General features: G+C 41.3%; 1 protein-coding gene across 10 annotated transcripts in view; it reads right to left on the reverse strand.

Moving 5' to 3' along the window:
• The window catches only part of MTCL1 (microtubule crosslinking factor 1), a 104,767-nt gene that overhangs the window by 7,553 nt on the left and 79,956 nt on the right, over positions 1-17,258 (reverse strand). For 9 of the 10 annotated variants that reach the window (XM_058830497.1, XM_058830492.1, XM_058830491.1 and 6 more), the window contains 5 exons: positions 14,268-14,435; positions 10,216-10,470; positions 5,802-6,107; positions 3,518-3,549; positions 339-1,893 (listed from right to left, as the gene is read on the reverse strand). In XM_058830497.1, the coding sequence (XP_058686480.1) occupies positions 339-1,893; positions 3,518-3,549; positions 5,802-6,107; positions 10,216-10,470; positions 14,268-14,435 (2,316 nt within the window). The remainder of the gene's footprint in view (positions 1-338; positions 1,894-3,517; positions 3,550-5,801; positions 6,108-10,215; positions 10,471-14,267; positions 14,436-17,258) is intronic. The other variant, XM_058830498.1, reaches the window with a different exon arrangement.

The raw sequence follows: 17,258 nt of genomic DNA on the forward strand, positions 1-17,258 counted from the left end.
CTCAAACCTAGTGTCCCTAGAGCATCTGTAACATGTGGTGTATTTTGTGACAGAAAGCCTGTATCCCAGCCATTCTGGGAAGAACCATTTTATCCTTTATGGGATAAAACTCTTCTGATGCTTTCATGCCATATAAGCTGCCAGGATAGAAATTCAATTCTTTCATGCATTCTTCAGTGACTAATCCAAAGTTTCATGACAGGAAATTGCTGGTGGTACCAGGACAGGACTAGGATATTCACTGTAAATACTCACTAGGACTGCAAGAGATCTCATAATACATTTGCTCAAAGAAGAGTGCACTTAGCTATAGGAGGAAAAACAAGCAAACTCATTACCTCTATGGACCCTGGATCTACTTTGACAATTTCTCCTGTGCTGTTGTCATTGCTAAGGTTTGGTGGGCTGTGTGAAGATAGCCTTCTCTCTTCCTTTAAGGCATGCTCCAAAAGTTTCTTATTCAAGATCCTGGCAGCATGTTCTGCAAGTGTGTACCCTGGAGGAGCAGATAAGTCCTGCCTAATACTTGTCACCTCAGTTCCTTCTTCCTTTTGTGTCTCTGTCCCCAGACGGAGAGGACTGGGTGATCTGCCACGGGCATTTGTACATGGTTCCTGCAACGTACCCAGTTCTGGTCTGGGTTCTGCTGACCTGGACCGGCTGCCAGATCTGGGGCATTTTTGGAAGGTCTCATGAAAGATGGGGCTATGGTCAATGATGTTGAACAAACTGGACAGGCCGTCATTGATAGTGGTGTGGACAGGACTCTCCCGTGTGGTAGTTGATCGAGCCCAGGCGGACTCACTGAATCCTTTCTGAGGTGTGCCAGGCAAAGTCCGGTTATTTGGCTGGTCTGATTTGGGAAGGGCTTTTCTTTGCAGCTTTGGAGAGCCGTATTTGGGGGAGCAGCATGTGCGTTCAAACTTAGCCTGGACCTTTTCAATGACAGGGGTCACCTGCCTGCTTCTTAGGCTTCTGGATGGTGAAGAGACAGGCGTGGACCCCCCCTTTGGTGTCAGACACTTGTGTGGACTGCTGGTGATACTGCGCAGGGTTTCGGTCTGCAAGCCGACGCTGATGGTCTGGGTGGTCTGTGTCCCTGTTGTTCTCATGCCGTTGGTTTGGCACGCCGTGTCCTTGAACTGGGGCTCTGTGGAGTTGGAGCGTATTGCGTTCCGGACAGAGAAAGCAACCTCCTTCATGTCATCACTCATGTTCTTGGACATCTCCAAGCTGTGCAAGGGTGAGGCAAAGCCCACGGTAGTGCAAATAGGACGTTCAATGGGATGAAGACCGTTCTCCAGAAAATCTTTATGATGTTTGGCCAGGTCACAAGACCACCTTCCAAACATATCTGAGGAAGCACCTTTAGTCTCAGTGACATTCCCCATAGCTTTGGTCACAGAAAACAGGAAGTCTGGCTCAGCCTGACTTTTCCCTTCACTGCCAGCTATCACTGAGTTATCAAACCTACGAACGACTGGTGGGCTGTGAAATACCCGAACTCCCATTTTGTCAGTTACACTGTGACTCCTCGTTGGCTGCTTCTGGCAGTGCTCTGGGCTGGTCATGGTGTTGGTGGTCATAGTGACACTGGTGGTGAGGTACCATGAGGATGCCTGGAATGGATCTGTAGCAGGATCATTCCCGGTTTTTCCAATTTCTGTCCTTTCTGCCCAGCCCTCTGCAGGCTTCTCAGTTGCCCCACCATGGTTCCTAGTGTTACTGTAATCCCAGTTTTTGTTGAACTCCTCAATGTATTTCAGATCATCAGGAGACAAGGGAGGGGTTATATCATCTTTGCTGCCAGATGAAGGCAAATTCTTTTCTGGTAGAAATGGAGAAATATCCATCAGGCGCTGAAATTCAGACATGGAAGAAACGGACATTGCCCTGGAGAGAGGAACACAAGAGAGTCACTCATGGGCCTGGAAATTGTCAGAGTAGCTTATTTTCAGCAGCAAGCTGGAAACCCAACTTTCACTACCCGCTTACATATAGAACCACTTCAATCACTGAATCATAGACTGTCCAGGGTTGGAAGGGACCCACAAGGATCATCCAAGTCTGACATTTGGCCTTGCACAGGATACCCCAAAAATGACACCATGTGCCTGAGAGAATTCTTCAAACACCTCCTGAGTTCTGGCAGGCTTGATGCCATGACCACTTCCTTGGGGAGACTGTTCCAGTGCCCAAGTACCCGCTGCATGAAAAACCTTTTCCTAGTATTCCTTCCCTAAGCCCTTTCTTTCATTAAGTCCCCTCTTATTATATTTGAAATAGCTGTGAACACAAATATCTGTGATGTGCCATTAAAAGTACCAAATGGTTTACTAAAGGTTCTTAATTTACTGCTTTCTCATGGATTACTGCTTGGCAAATATCTGTAATGTGGAGCAGTAGGATGCATCTCAGAATTATACTATTCACAGGAAATGAGTGTTTGTGACAATACAAGGCACATTTTTCAAAGCAAGTGTAGAGTATTTCTGACCTGCTGGGAAATCATCAAGTCCACCCCCACTCCTGAGACTGCCCAGGCTGCACAGCTGGTGTGCAGTGATGTGGAACATCGAGCAGAAATGCTGCTACATTGAACTGGCTTGGTGAGTTGAGCTCATGCTCAAATTTGACCAAAGGGAATCTCTAAGTGATAATGCTGAATTCTTGGTTCTCATGCATTTCACTAATTCGTACAAATTACAGGCATTCAGATGAGTTATCCTACTGCTTTGTTTTAAGAAAAAAAGAAAATCAAAAATTTTGAATGGGACTAAATAAAAATACAGATGAGTGTAGTTATCAGAATTGGTTCAATGAGGTAACTCAAGCTGGAGGAGAAGTCAGCAAGCAGTGGTTTTCATGGATCAGTGATCCAGAGGACACAGCCAAGTCACATTGAGCTTTTGATCAAGAGCTCCCACTGCAGTTTGGGTGTGCCTCTGTTAGGGATTCAGGTGAGTATGGTTTCTAACTGGATCTCCTAGTCAGATTCTCTGGTTTGCATCAGAAGGGCAGTCTCAGAGAACATAGGCTTTATTCCTTTGGGATGAAAATTAGCTGGAAGATGCTCTCTGGAAGCATAACTAATGCATTCTAAGGTTAGGTGGTTATTCAACCAATGGGATAAGACCAGAACCAGTCCAAAGCAAAATATCCCTGACATACAGCAGCATATCAGGTCCTCAGCACCAAGTGTTTTCCTTTATATATTGATGTCTGCAGTGTGTACTGCAGTGCTTGCTAAGGCAGGCATAGATTTCACTGTAAGCTGCAGCTTCGTGCACTTTCATAGAGTTTGATCTTAGTGCATGACAGCTGAATGTGGCTCAAGTTAATCAGAGTAGAGCAGAAGCATATTGAGACAAATTAATCCCTGGGTAAATCAATTAATCTGGCTTGCAGGCTGTCTGGGAGGTGGCATGGCTATGTCCTGGGCCTGTGGCTTGGGTGCAGGAGTTACAGCTCCAGCAGATGAGTGTTTGCTGGGCTTTCCCCGGTAAGTTTTACTCACCTTTGAAGATTTCCTTTGTGCATTTCTTCCTCCTGAATGAAAAGAGAAGGAAGCAGGATAAGTTATTTCTATAAGCTGTTGGTGGCATCAGCTTATGGGTATTTTTGTCATTCACTTCCCATTAGTTGCACCAGGTATGTTTGTCTTTAAAAAGCGTCTGATTTTTCTCTCTGATACAGATTCTTAAAGTGCCAGTGGGAATATTCTTCACTTTGTACATAGGCAGGAGAGTGGGCAACCCCATCAGGATAACACACTGCACAGGTAAAGCCTGTATGCCAAATCTACAACAGCCTTGAACTTTTATATTCCCATGCAATCACAAATAGATGCAGGCCAAAAAAGGCTTGTTTTCCACAATATACTGTTCTGGATTATATATTTTTGAGTGACTTTTTTCTGTGGAGGTAATCTACTTTATGCTAAAGGCCTAACTGTGCTGAAACAAAAGATAGACTGAGTTTCTTTGACATAATATTTCATTATAAGTTTTCTAGGAACCAACAAGTGGCACCAGTTGAAATTCCTTAAGCCTGATATATTAAATGTGTGGGAAGAAGTCCTTGTTTCATAGACGGAATACCTACAGCTTGCTAACAGCATTAAGATGTTTTTATGGCACTTATTTCCCTGTGACAATTCCTATAATGAGTTTGGGTTTTAAATAGCTTCTTCTGAAGCTTTTGCTCTACAGCTATTCTAGCTGTTTATTTATATTTCTAGGAAACTACAGGGAGTGCAAAATAGGATCGGGGGAAAAAAAGAGCATTGGTACCATACATATTTTATTTGACCCCATGGAATCAAGAACATTACCAAAAGTGCATTTCAAATTGGGACTGTTTAAAAACAGCACTGCTTAACTCAGCAAATACCTTTCTGGTATTTGTCCTGGGTCAGGGGAAAAAAATAGTAGTAAACTGATCCTCCTTGCATTCGCTGTGGTATAATTCTGGAATAATGTCAGTGGCTTCAATGGAGTTACTGCAGAGTAAATCTGACCTAACTGAATGCATAATCAGGGTGAAGGCTGGATTGACTTCTACTGCAGTTAGTACCAATGAGAAAACACAGTGGAAGGTAGAGTCAGCAAGCTGCAGTTGCCACTGTGCATCCTCAGTTAAGTTACTCATTAAACTCCAATCAGTCTCGCTTCAGCAAACCCTCTGAGGGAAAATTACTTTGTCCAGGTTTCCCTAAAACATGCTTTGAAGGAAAGAAGCTATGCAAATATCACCAAGGACAAATTTTGCTGCCCACCCTTTTGTTAATGGTGGTAATATCTGAAGAACAGAAAAGGGAAGAGGAATTTTCTCTGAAAATCAGACTGAATTTGAAAGAATGGGAACAGCAATCAAAATTAAGCAGAAAACTTAGTCCCCTGATGGTGTTACAAACATTCTTCACTGAGCGCTTGGACATGTATGAAAAAAAGCTAAGAAATAATAAATATGGGATCCCACACTGCCAGCAATACACTTATGGCACCGAGGGAAGAAAATCTAACTGGAACACATAGCCATCTCCAGATATGTAAAAAGGACTGTCACATTTCTTGCCTCTCTTAATCTTTTTTTTTCATCCTCTCAGCTTGATTTCTCAACCCTTTAGTTTTGTACCAGCATCTGGGGACAGGGGCGCTTGGTTTTATTCAGAAACAATGTAAACAAACTGTGAAGACCTGGAACTGATGAAAATAAGCCTGCCATGGTGGAGGACACAGTCTTCATTCACCACTTCTCCCTGTCATCTTTTACCACTTTGTTTCATATCTTAAAAATTTTATGGTGTGACTTCAGGGTAGGTACTTTGCTGATGAATAACTTTATTTTTTTAACAGCTCATCTCACACATGCTGATCTGCTTAGAAGGCAACCACGGCAGAACAATCAGAAGTGTCTCTCTCTACAGCAACTTACTGCTTTACTAACAAAGTAAAGCCCATGTTTCTTCATAAATATGTATCTACTTACAACTGGAAAAGATTTAAGAGCTTCTAAGCCAATATGTTGTGTCAAATATAGTTCTCATACATAATATGAATGGCCACAAGATGAAGTAATCTTTGGGGACCGTCAGGCTGGCTCCCAGTTTCTCAGGTGACTGACACTTGTCTAATCAGCTCATAACAAGGAATGAAAACTTGTCCATACCAAATTTACTACTGGGTAACTGTGAAGCAGTGCCTGTGACACAATATCTCACTCCCTACAGCAGGGAAGCCGTACTGATTCTGACAGAAGAGATAACATGACAGCATGATAAAATGTAGGAGAGCTCATACTTCTGTTAGTCCAGTCAAGAATTTCTCCCGCTCCAGCTGCCGAGAGCGGTGCTCATCAGGCTCGTCGGGGGAGTCGAGAGACAGTGATTCCAGAAAGAGGTTTTCCGTGGCGCTGCACCGGTCGCTCTCCTTCAGCTTGGACAGCGACCGCTCGTCAAACTGAACGGTGTCGGAATCAGAGTAGGACCTGGACCCCATGGAGCGGGGCACACGGAGGTTCCCCTGGGGCGTAAACGGCCGACGGCTGCTCTCGTTCTGGTCACACACCAAACCACCTCCTCTCCGTGGGCTTGCTTCTTTCTGAAGCTGGAGACAAGGCAGATTAAAAGGAGCAGCAATTACTTCTGCCATGTGTGGCATTTGGCAGAACTCATTCTTCCCCAGGAGCGAGGCACTCATGCCCTCGGGATTACAGCCTTGCCCCAGGGGGGCACCTCCAAGGGACATTGGCCTTGCTCTACTGGTTGTTCCACAAAGGGAGACTTCTCTAGCACTTTGATGCTATTACTCATGGGATTTTGAGTGACTAAATGTGTGTATGTACAGTTTTGCTTATTTACATGTATATGTATACATATACACACGCTGAATATATATGTATATACAAAATAATGCATCTGTCTGTAATCTGTTTTTTAAAGAAACTAATCAACACAGATTGTTATTTAAAAGCAATCTTGATAGCAGTGCAAGTAGAAGCTGATGAAAGGGTGAGTGAATTAACTTCTCATCGAAACAAGCACATTTTTCTTCTGGTCAGCAACACAAAGATTGCACTTTTATGTATATCACTTGTTTCCAGAGGTGGAAAATTATGCTCAACAAAAAACAAAAGCTTTGTTTTATAAATGGCCTAGCCTGAATGCATGGCTAGAAAGTTTTTGGAGTATTTGTACAAAAGAGCATTGTCAAAGGGATGAAATAGGCATGCAGAACATATTCAAAGAAAATGTGTATTTATAGAAGGGGAATCAAAGACATTAACTCTACACTTTTCAAAAACTGGTGAAGACAGGGTGAACCATTAGAGAAATTGGCAATATTAAAATTAGATTATGTGATCAACTTCTCTTTCAATTGTAAATACAACAGGATGGATGAAGTAAGTGACAAGTTCAAACATGATAAACAACTGCAGTGATCTGGTAAGAACTCTGATGTTTTGCTAGAGCAGCATATTAAGATTAGTGACAATAAACTGAAAATGCAAGTCCTTCACTAGGGCTCTGGAAGCTAAAAACCTACAAAACATATTCATCTTGCTGCTTGTGTTTGGAAAAATAAGTATTTATTATAAGACATTGTATTGCTTAATTTAGATCAAACTATTTTAGGTCCCAAATGATTACATTTACACTTGAGCTGAAAACAGTGAGATTTTTTTCTTGATGCAGGACTACAAAAAGGGAAATGCACCTTCAGTGTTTTCCTCATGTTATACAAAATCTGAAACAGTTATATTAAAAGGAGGTATCCTTTAAAGGCAGGGGCTGGAAGATATCTATCCTGGAGGCCCCTTGAGATCATGGAGGCCATTCATGAGCATATGGGCAAGATTCAAAGGAATTAAAAATGGTAATTACATGCTTTCTTTATAGCTAATTCCAATTGCAAGCCCTTCACAGTTTCAGGGATCCTATAAGGAGAATGTTCTGGAAACCTTTATGAGAGAGCAGTACTGATACTGCCTTACTCTCTGAACCTCAGAGAGCTGACAGGAGAACTAAAGTGACAAATACTGCCCTAACTTTTCAAGAATGACTAATAATTTTGAGTCCCCATGTTTTTATACCTTTAAATACACAACTTTTCATTCAGGTGATCTTGTGGATTTAAATATTTGTCAGTGTGCTCTGTGCATAATTAGCTTTAGGAGCACAGGGGAGGGAGCTTCTCTAAGGGAAAACTAAGTGACAGAGTACTTGAAAAAACAACAACTTTGAGCTCTGAAGAAAGTAGGTCATCATGTTTTTTTTTCTATGCTAGCAGTATTCCCATCACCATCCAGAGTAAAGTATTTTATATATTTTATACATTGGTGTAACTTCCCCCTTATCATGCATGTATTATTCAGGAGCTGTGTGAAAGCAGACTGGCATAAAGCATTAGAATGAAATGTGGCACACACGCTTCTGCTATCTCTTAGACTTTGTTTCAAACATACACACTGTGTAGTCTCTTCATCCTCTGTGTATTGCCATACATGGAATACACACACCAAAACTCTGGGGAGTAGGACTTCAGAGATACACTAATTGTTTCCATATAAAGCAGGGCATGACTGCAATCTGAGAGGATATTCAGCTAAAAGCTTGCAAATATTTGGAAGCTTCCTGTCACACAGGGAAATGTTTGATTATAAGAAAAGATGGAGTTATGAAGTTTTGTAGGCAGGTAGCCAAGATTTCAAATGCTATTTCTGGTCATCTAGTCCTCTGAAATTAGCTTGATGCAATAGTTTTTATTTTCCCTATTCATTGTCAATTCTGTGTACAACTTTGTTGGCACAGTAAATATATAGTTAAAGCCCAGAGGTTTCAGAAATACAACAAAAGGAATCAGTTCCAGCACTAGCTAAGTGCTGTTTTGTAGGCTCTCCCAAGATGGCACTGAGATGTTATGTCAGGTTTTAAGACTATTAAAAGCTAGGTAACATTAATAGGGAATTCTCTGTGGCTTCCTTCAATGTGCCCCATTCCCAGGCAATGGAAAAAGCAGACTTTAAGCAGATTAAGTCCCTCAAGCTATTGAGTATATACCTAAAACCCCACAATTTATAAGGACAGGAAAACAAACATCCAAAGAGGCACCAGTGACTTCTCAAAGAAAAGTTTCTGTCTATGTGCATAGTATATTGGAAAATTTTCTGCGGGTTTTTTAATTCCCATTGTGCATGAAGAATCCATAGGAGGTAGTTTGGCCACTACAACCCAACAGTTAGAAACCAGCCCAGTCAAGCCATGGAGAGCTAACTAAGCACCTTCTGCCACTGAACCTTGCAAGCCAAAGGAACTTTGCATGATGAGCTTTGCTGTAAGGCTCACAGGCTCTGATGGACTTATCTTAGGAGATGCACTATTGTGTTGTATTATAAGGGCTAGCTCAAAAAGCTGCGTGAAGTACACACAAAACCCCTCAGATATACAGGAGATTAAAAAAATCCAGAATCTAGTTTGCTAAAAATTTGAGATTTAGAAGCTCAAAAATCACCTTTCTTGGTCTATAAAGCCTTCATGTTTGGCACTGCCCACTCAGACCTACACTTTTAGCATTGATTTTAGAAATACTCACATAAGCATTGGATTTTCCTAAGTCCTTCTCTGTGGGTTTAACAGCCACAGCTCAAACCAAGGTTTAGTCTTGTACTCATAATATTTACAGCCTGGTGTCTTTTCTTTAACTTCTTGTTGCAGCCCTGACATGGGAACATGCGACACAGGCAATGAATCCTTTTCAAAAATTGGTCATGAAGTTACACTGGGTTTTCATTGATTTAAACCTGTGAGGCCACTCTGTGCTTTGTTGAAGTATAATGCTCTTTAGAAAGTATGCACAAGTCTGACGTGGTTCCATTTCTGATGTTCTAAGGACAGAAAGCATTCACGTAGCTGAGGACCAGCTATATTATACCTACAATTTCAGTAGTTTCTCTTGCTTTTCCTGGAATGCATGACTCAGAGCTGAACAATATTCAGTCAAAAACAGTATTTTAAGTCTCCCTCATAAAACTTCATTTTTCGTGCAGCTTCCAGCCTGATAATCAGGTATTATTTGTCTCTAATACTAAGCAGATGAAAATACAGATAGGTGTGAAAACAAGAAGGTAGGTATGCATTTCTCAGATTTGCAAATGATAAAGAGGTTTGCACAAAATTCATGTGACCAATATTCTTCTGAATATTTAGTACTGATAACTGTGTTTGTTATCAGTCAGGGCTCTTCATGTTAACCCCTGTGTTCCTTTGCCAGAGAAAAAGAATTCAGTTGAGACTGAATAGTTGCAGCAGCTGCATCTTTGGTGGCTAATTCACAGATGAACAGTCTCTTTCAGCAGGAAGCTGTGTACCAAACCTTGAATAACTTTGTGAGTTGAGTGTTTTAGCACAGAGATGCGCTAAAGCTTCCAAACAGAATGTGACCATGCTTGTCCAGGATAACTGAAATGAGGAAATGACCTCTAACCTAGAGCTGATTTCTCATAAGTGGTCTTTTACAGGGATTATGAGCATTTTCCTTTTACACCCTTGTGTATATAAATTGTTGCATAACATGAGAAACATTGATGTAGCCAAGGAAGCAAAATCATTCCTGTGCTGCTTCTTAATGCTGTCCCTTGAGGTTGGCCTGAGTGTAGTAATGGTACAATGGCCTCATTCTTTCAGACAGGCACTGCTCACCCAAGATGACTCCTTACCTGCTCTATCCGCCTGAGCAGCTCCTTCTTTTGACGGTCCCATTCTCGCCGGTCTCTATCAAGCCTGTCCAAGAGCTCCACCTTTTCCCGGTTCCAGTTCTTCTCACTGTGCTGGATTTGCCAGCGGAGGTCCATCACCACACTGTGACTGTCAGCCAGAAGCTTCTTGTGCTCCTCTCTTTCCCTTTTAAAAGCACCCTTTGCGTCTGAACCGAGACCTGTTTCTCCAGAGGTGCTCTCACTCTTCCCTTCCAGCTGGCAATAAAGTCAAATGTTACTAGAAGGTTAAACTTTCTGCAATAAAAACTTGTGTCTGACAATGGATTAGAGTTGAAGACCCCACTTCACAAAGGTAATGGCAGAATAATAGCAATTCTTACATCTTAGGATCTCAATAAATTATCAAATACTTTCAGCGTGGAAAGAAGTTTTAAAACCAAGACAGTAAAAACTACAGGGAATAACTTCTCAAGCTCTACCACTTCATGCTCTTAAGGCACCAGTTATGATCCTTTTGATGGCAATATAGGTACCAGTAATGAAGGAACCATGGAGATAAACTTAACCTCATCATTACCTCTGAGACAATTTCCAGGACACTATCCTCAGCTACTGCTCTGCTTTTGTGCTCTTGCTAAGTTCACCTGAAACCTAAGGAGAGTGAATTCATCTTCTGAAAAGACTTATCCCACAACAATCCCTAGCAGTGGTGTTATCGTATGACCCTCCTGCCTTCCAACAAGAGAAGGTGTTAGCAGCAGCAGCAGAGGCACCAAGATCATTCAAGATTCCCCTCATCTCTGAGGTTCTCAAGTCAGAACTGATTTCAAGGGCAGTTATCTGATGCTCCCTTCCCTCCCTTCTTCAATTTCATGATCAGGGGTCAGCTTAAACAGATCAGAAGAGCTGGCCCAAGGTAATAGATTCAAAGGAAAATATAGGCTCAATGGGGTGTCAGGAAGTCTCTAGGTGAACCTTCTGCTTCCAGCATGGTATGCCCTGAGGTTAGAATGGGTTGTACAGGACTCTGTTCAGATGGATCCTGGAAAACCTCTAAGTGCAGAGATTGCACAACCTCTCTGGTCAAGCTGGGCCAGTGCTGGACTGTTGTCAGAGGGAAAAAGTGATCAAATGTTTTGTGTAAGTTCAAGTGAGTGAAAAATTTATCCTTGGAATCTGACCTTCTGTTGACAGCTCAGTAGATATGTGTGTATGACTCAGAATGGGATACATCTCCATCCCCTAGCTCTGCAGGTGAAATGGAGTGAAAAGCAGCAAAAACTCATTTCCACCTCTGGAGTTAACATTGTCCTCAAAAATAAGAGGCAGCTGGTCTGCTGGGATATTCCTGTAGCAATAGAGAAGGACAACACCTTCACCTTGTTCTTTATGGAAAATAAGCCCAAACTTTCTGAGTTTTCTGAAAGAAATTTCAGACTGGATTCAGGAGTGAGGCTTAGTAGTCTCTGGAACAGCCTCCCCAAACAATTGACTGAGAGATTATTGCTTGAGTTACTTAAATTGTACTGAGCTGCAGAGACTATCCTGTTACAGCCACTTGCAGTGACAGGGAAATCTTAAAAACACCAGCATCTTCTACTACTTATTTTCAGAGTCCAGCTGTTTTCTTTCAAATGACCAAACAACCAACCAAAAAAATCAATTCTCAAAGAGCAGCATCCTATTTTAACAAAGTCAACATGACATCATCTTTCTCACACCTGTGCACTGCATATTATGTTATGTTATGATGTCATGTTATGTTATATTTATTATGTTGTATTCTCCCCAGGCATCCTGAAGCTGGACTATTGATCAGAGTCCTAGTGAGGGACTCCCATATCCTTAATGGGTCCCATGTCCCTAATGCAAGTTCTCAAAGCATACTCAAGGTTTGGCCCCTAACACTAACACCCTGTTTCTTCCAAACTTTCCTCACTTTACAGGTTCCACAATACTGGGATTTTTTACTTGCTGAGCTGGAGACTGAAAATTACGGTGACTCTTTATTGCCTCAGCATTATCACAATTCCATATTTGGGAGAAATCTCATTATTTCCTATTTTAAAAACAATCCCCATGGATTCTTCTGCCAAATAAGATGCATACGCATTTCTGACAGACAAGATTTTATTTTTAATGATCTCTGCAGTGCTAAAACTCTAAAGCAGAAGATGACAGTATGTTGTCACCTCTGATATGCAGTGGTTTTATATCAGAAGAGTTTTCTTTCCTTTTTTATTTCTGTCCTATACAGAGATAGTTGAAACATCAAAAAGCAAAACTGTTGCCAGTGACTATTAATTAGGAGTTGACTCTCTCTCAGAAAATGCTTTAGTCAATTGACCTACTGCTTCATAAAAAAGGAGGAAAACAGCAGCAGTGAAGATAGTAGTGGAGACTAGGAAGACCTTGATCCTCTGTGGGCCTGTCAAGATGTAGGCAGCTCTATATGAAATCTGTGGTGGGAGGTAAGTTCATCAACACCTATCAACACAAACGAAAAGGCCTCATGAGAGATCCTTCTACACACATGAACCTGACAGACTTGGCTATTACTTGGTTAAAGCTGTGCTATATTTTTTCTTAGTTTCCTAGTTTTTACTGTAATAGAAATGTTGTGGGGAATTGGCTAAGAGAGAGTTTCATGTCTTAAATATTGGCCAGGTTCATTCTCTTCATTTGCTTGAAAAAACATAAAAAGTAACACCCATTGCCCAATAATTACCAAATGTTGTATATTATTTCCATTGGGGCAGTGAAGGTAGCAAAGAGCCTGGTAAAAGCCTCAGAAGGAAGGGTGGAAACCCCTGAGCAGGAATGGCAGCACCGTCTTGGTACCAAACACCAGCCAAAGTGGCAGCCTGGAAGTTTATTGCCCATGCAAAGGCAAAGCAGGAAAGCTCGGCAGTTCTGTGATCAGACTTTCTCTAAGTTTTGTTCTTTGTTGCTGCCTCGAGCTTAATGTAAATCTGTCACCAAGATATTTCAGAAGGAGCCAAAACAGGAACTGATTTTGTTTCCTTTTTCAAGTGATACATTGTTCAGAAATGCTTGTGCACTAAGAAGCAGCTGAACTAAGAATTTGAATATTTTGGGAGAGGATTGCTAAAAATGAAAGCTGCCTCCTTCTTTCTGGGAAAGCAGCCCACAGCACCTGGGCAGGAAAGGCAGTGCTCACATCTCAGCTCTGTGTGTCACAGTGAGCCTCTAAAATTTAGTAAATCCTTCTAAATGTACCACCCTCCCAACAGTGAATATTTTTATTATATTTTCCTTGTGAAGAGAAGCTCTATGATTTTTCTCAAGATCTGAATGTACTAATTCTCCCACCACTCCCCTCTTCAATGTGTAAAGTAAGAGCATTTATGCCATCAGCTTTGGAAATAAATTCTTGTGGGGTTTTTTTCTGATTTGTTTTCATGCTGCTTCAGAAACAGTATCTCTTCTGTGAACTGCCATACACGACACTGAAGCACATGGCACCAGGTTTTATACAAATACTTCTAACAGCATCCCATGGCAGGCAGCGAGAGCTCTCTCTTCATTGGGGTGCCATCCATCACTAGCCAGTAGCTTTGAATGGCTGGTTTAATACTAATATATTGATCTATCACTTCAGTGTTGTTGAATCACTCTTTTCTCTCCTATAAATCAAATACTGCAGTTATTACATAACAAGGCACAGTGATGAACTAATTGTGAGCATGCCAACCTCAAGTCATTTTTCTCTCCAGTAAATACAGACATCCACATCTTGTTACCACAGCTGATACATTACTGCCCAACTCCACTGAGAAAATACAGCAAGAGGTTCAGTTCCTTTGTTCTCACCTATGTAATGCAGTACCCACTGCAAGGGCCCTTGTACTGAGACAACTGGAAATCCAAAATGCAACTCAAGTGGCAAAGCTTTGATCAGGCTTCAGGTGAGGGCTTTCACACACCAGGATAAAATGCATGAATGAAGTCCCTTTTCAGTTTGTCATAAAATCCCTGTTTCACTAAGCACCTCAGCTGTTTTTAGAGTTGTTGGACTCGGGGCACGTTACCTGTTCGAGGCGACACTTCAGTTCAGTCATTTCCACCTCCCAGGCTGCCTTGTGCAGGGCATACTGCTGCTGGAGCCCCTGGCGCTCCCGCTCCTCATCCCGCAGCTCCGAGCGGAAGTCATCCAGCAAACCCTTCAGAGCGTTCAGCAGCTTCCGGTTTTCACTTGCCTGACACAACAAAGCAGACAAAATGCTGTCATTGGATGCTGGCTTTAATCCCCAGTTTCACTTTTTAGGAGGAAAAACGTCCACTGCATGGAAGTGAAAGAGCCTGGGCTAACTTTTGCATGAGAAAACTAAGAATAGCAATGTCTTCTCTGTCTACAGGCTGCTCAGGAAGTGGTTGAGTCACCATCCCTGGAGGTATTTAAAAGATGTGTGGATGTGACACTTTGGGATGAGATTTAGTGGTAGAATTGGCAGTTTTAGGTTTTTGCATGGTTGGACTCGATGATCTTAAAGGTCTTTTCCAACCTAAATGATTCTCTGATTCTGCTTCTCATTTAGCCCTAGTGCTGATGCTTCCTGAAAGCCAAGATACTGAACAAGGCACTAAGCATCTTTCTGGACTGAGGACATCATTCATAACTTTTATTTTTTTAATACTGCAAACCAAAGCTAGAGTATAATTCTTCAGGTTTGTTGGGTAGTTGCATGTCTGTCTCACACATACAGTCATTGCTCAGTATCAAGTCCCAAATATTTGTAAACTACATAAAAAGAAAGGGGATAACTTCTCAATGCTTTTGTATTATCAGATAAAATTGTTTTGGGAAATACTGTGAGGCTTTGAACTGAGTATCTCTGCTAAGGTGGTTCAGTAGTATTCCTGCTCCATGCCAGGTTAGTTTTGCAGCAGCACCCTTCTTGGTACCAAAGGCATGAAGGCCAGGGAGACCACTTTCCCTCCTGCAGGGGGGACCAAAGAGGAAACCCCCATTCATGTCTTGTTGAGAGTGTCATGGCCTTACTGAAAATGTTGTCAGAGATCTTGTGCTAGCCAGAAGCCAAGAATGGAGCTAAGCTAAAAGTCTAGCCCAGAGCTGACATCACATATTCTTACTCAAATCTTATTTCTTTTTTCCTTAGTTTTGGCATTTACCTTCTGCACACTCTCTGGGCACTTGCAAAACCTGCCATTTTTATGTTAAATATCAAAAAATGTTTTCTAAATATTCGTTCTGGATGAGTAAAGGAAAAGGTTTCCCTTTTTTTTTTTTTGGCAGTCATTGAATCAGAAAACAGAAGTATATGATTTATTTGTCCAGATTTTAAATCAAATATTCCCAATGAGCTTCTCAAACACCAGGGAGTAACCAGAGGTTACTGAGTATCTGACAAGTTATCCTGACTAGAAAATACTTTTATGAAAATCATACTTGACTAGCAGACACAGAAAGGTGCAGAAAAATGGGAAAGCTTACTCAAAAAATTCAGCATTTAATTACGTGGTTCTTAGGAATGCATTAACTCCTTTGGGAAGGCCAAACTCAAATTAGTTGTCTCCATCCCTTGCATGATAGTCTAATTGAATTTATTTTTTATTTGTTTTCCCAAGTGAAGGCTTCCTGCATTCCCTCTTATTCCCTCTTATCCCTGGTATTTCATGAAGAAATTACATGGGGGCTCCTTTGAAGACAAGTGAAGCAAACAGATGTATGCAAAAATCTAAGTAATTGTTGTGTGCTTTTTTCAATGGCAATACTTATAAAATTTTACACAGACAACTAAGCTGACTTCATATGCTTTTCAGATTTTTGGCATCACTGAACCCACCTCACCCATTTTTGTAATCACTAATCATACATACCAAGGTGCCTTTTTTCTTGTGGTCTACTTTTTCCAAGCCATTTGATGCATCAGCAAAAATATGCTAGATGTAGGGAAATGACTGCAGGTGCTCATTGACTGACCTATCTGTTTGGGCTAATGAAAAGTGACGGTGTACAAGATGGGGTTTTGCAAGAAACGCACCCACAGAAGCAGAATTAATTCCATTAACATTTAATGCCAATTAGCAGTTTCCTGCTATCCAGCAGCAGTCTCCATCATGCATATAAGATCACCTACTATTCAATATGCAATGAGATTTTATGTTTCCACCATGCATTTTCGTTCTACTACCTAATTAAGGCTAAATTCTCCAAACATTTCAAGCCCCTTGTGTAATAATCAGAATAGGAACTCCTTTGAAGTTTTGCCCTTAATGTCACAACAGAAGCTGCTGGGTATTGAAGGTATCAAAATCTGGTCTCATCCTCTTTGAAAACACTGACTCCAAATGTCTGTGAAGTGCTTTCATTCAAGAACCACATTCTGTGTTTTCTGGTGTGCTGTACAAACCTTTCTCTGGCAAAGCAGTCAAAATGCTACACAAGAGAAATGAGGCAGAAGAAAAATAAAACCAAATGACACTAAAGCAAGTTACATCTCTCCTTCCTGTGCATATATTTGATAATTTTGGAGTCCTATAAAATTTGGTTTGCAAAGAAAGAAGATATGGACTAGTACATAAAGGAGACAAAAGAGCCTCATTACAGGTTTATAGCCTACTGGGATGAGGGCATTTCTTATTTCTAGAGGCATTACATCAATGTCACTGTTATGAGACAAGTACCCCAGGTGCCCCCTGGCTTGCTGGGATTTTAATTACCTTGCCAATATAAATCCAATTTTGGTTACACACTTTGTACTCCTGTGGAGAAATCTCTTCTTCATGACTTTGTACTTACAGTCTGAAGTTGGAGAAGCCTGTGAAATTATTTTGCCAAACTGGAGTGGTTTTGGAGAACAGAGAAAGTATTTATGAGAGAATGTGCTCTGAAATACGTTTACAATTTTGCAAGTGCATTTTAGATTTTGTTGGCAAAACTGCCAAACAGCTTATTTATAAGACTAAGACCTGTAAATACACAAGTATTGTTGTAGCCTTCCCCTTCCTTTCAGGCATGTTGCACAGCAGAAATCGGGCACGGCTGTGATTCTCTGGAC

This window comes from Poecile atricapillus, chromosome 2 (assembly GCF_030490865.1).
Source record: "Poecile atricapillus isolate bPoeAtr1 chromosome 2, bPoeAtr1.hap1, whole genome shotgun sequence".
In the NCBI taxonomy this organism is placed as follows: domain Eukaryota; kingdom Metazoa; phylum Chordata; class Aves; order Passeriformes; family Paridae; genus Poecile; species Poecile atricapillus.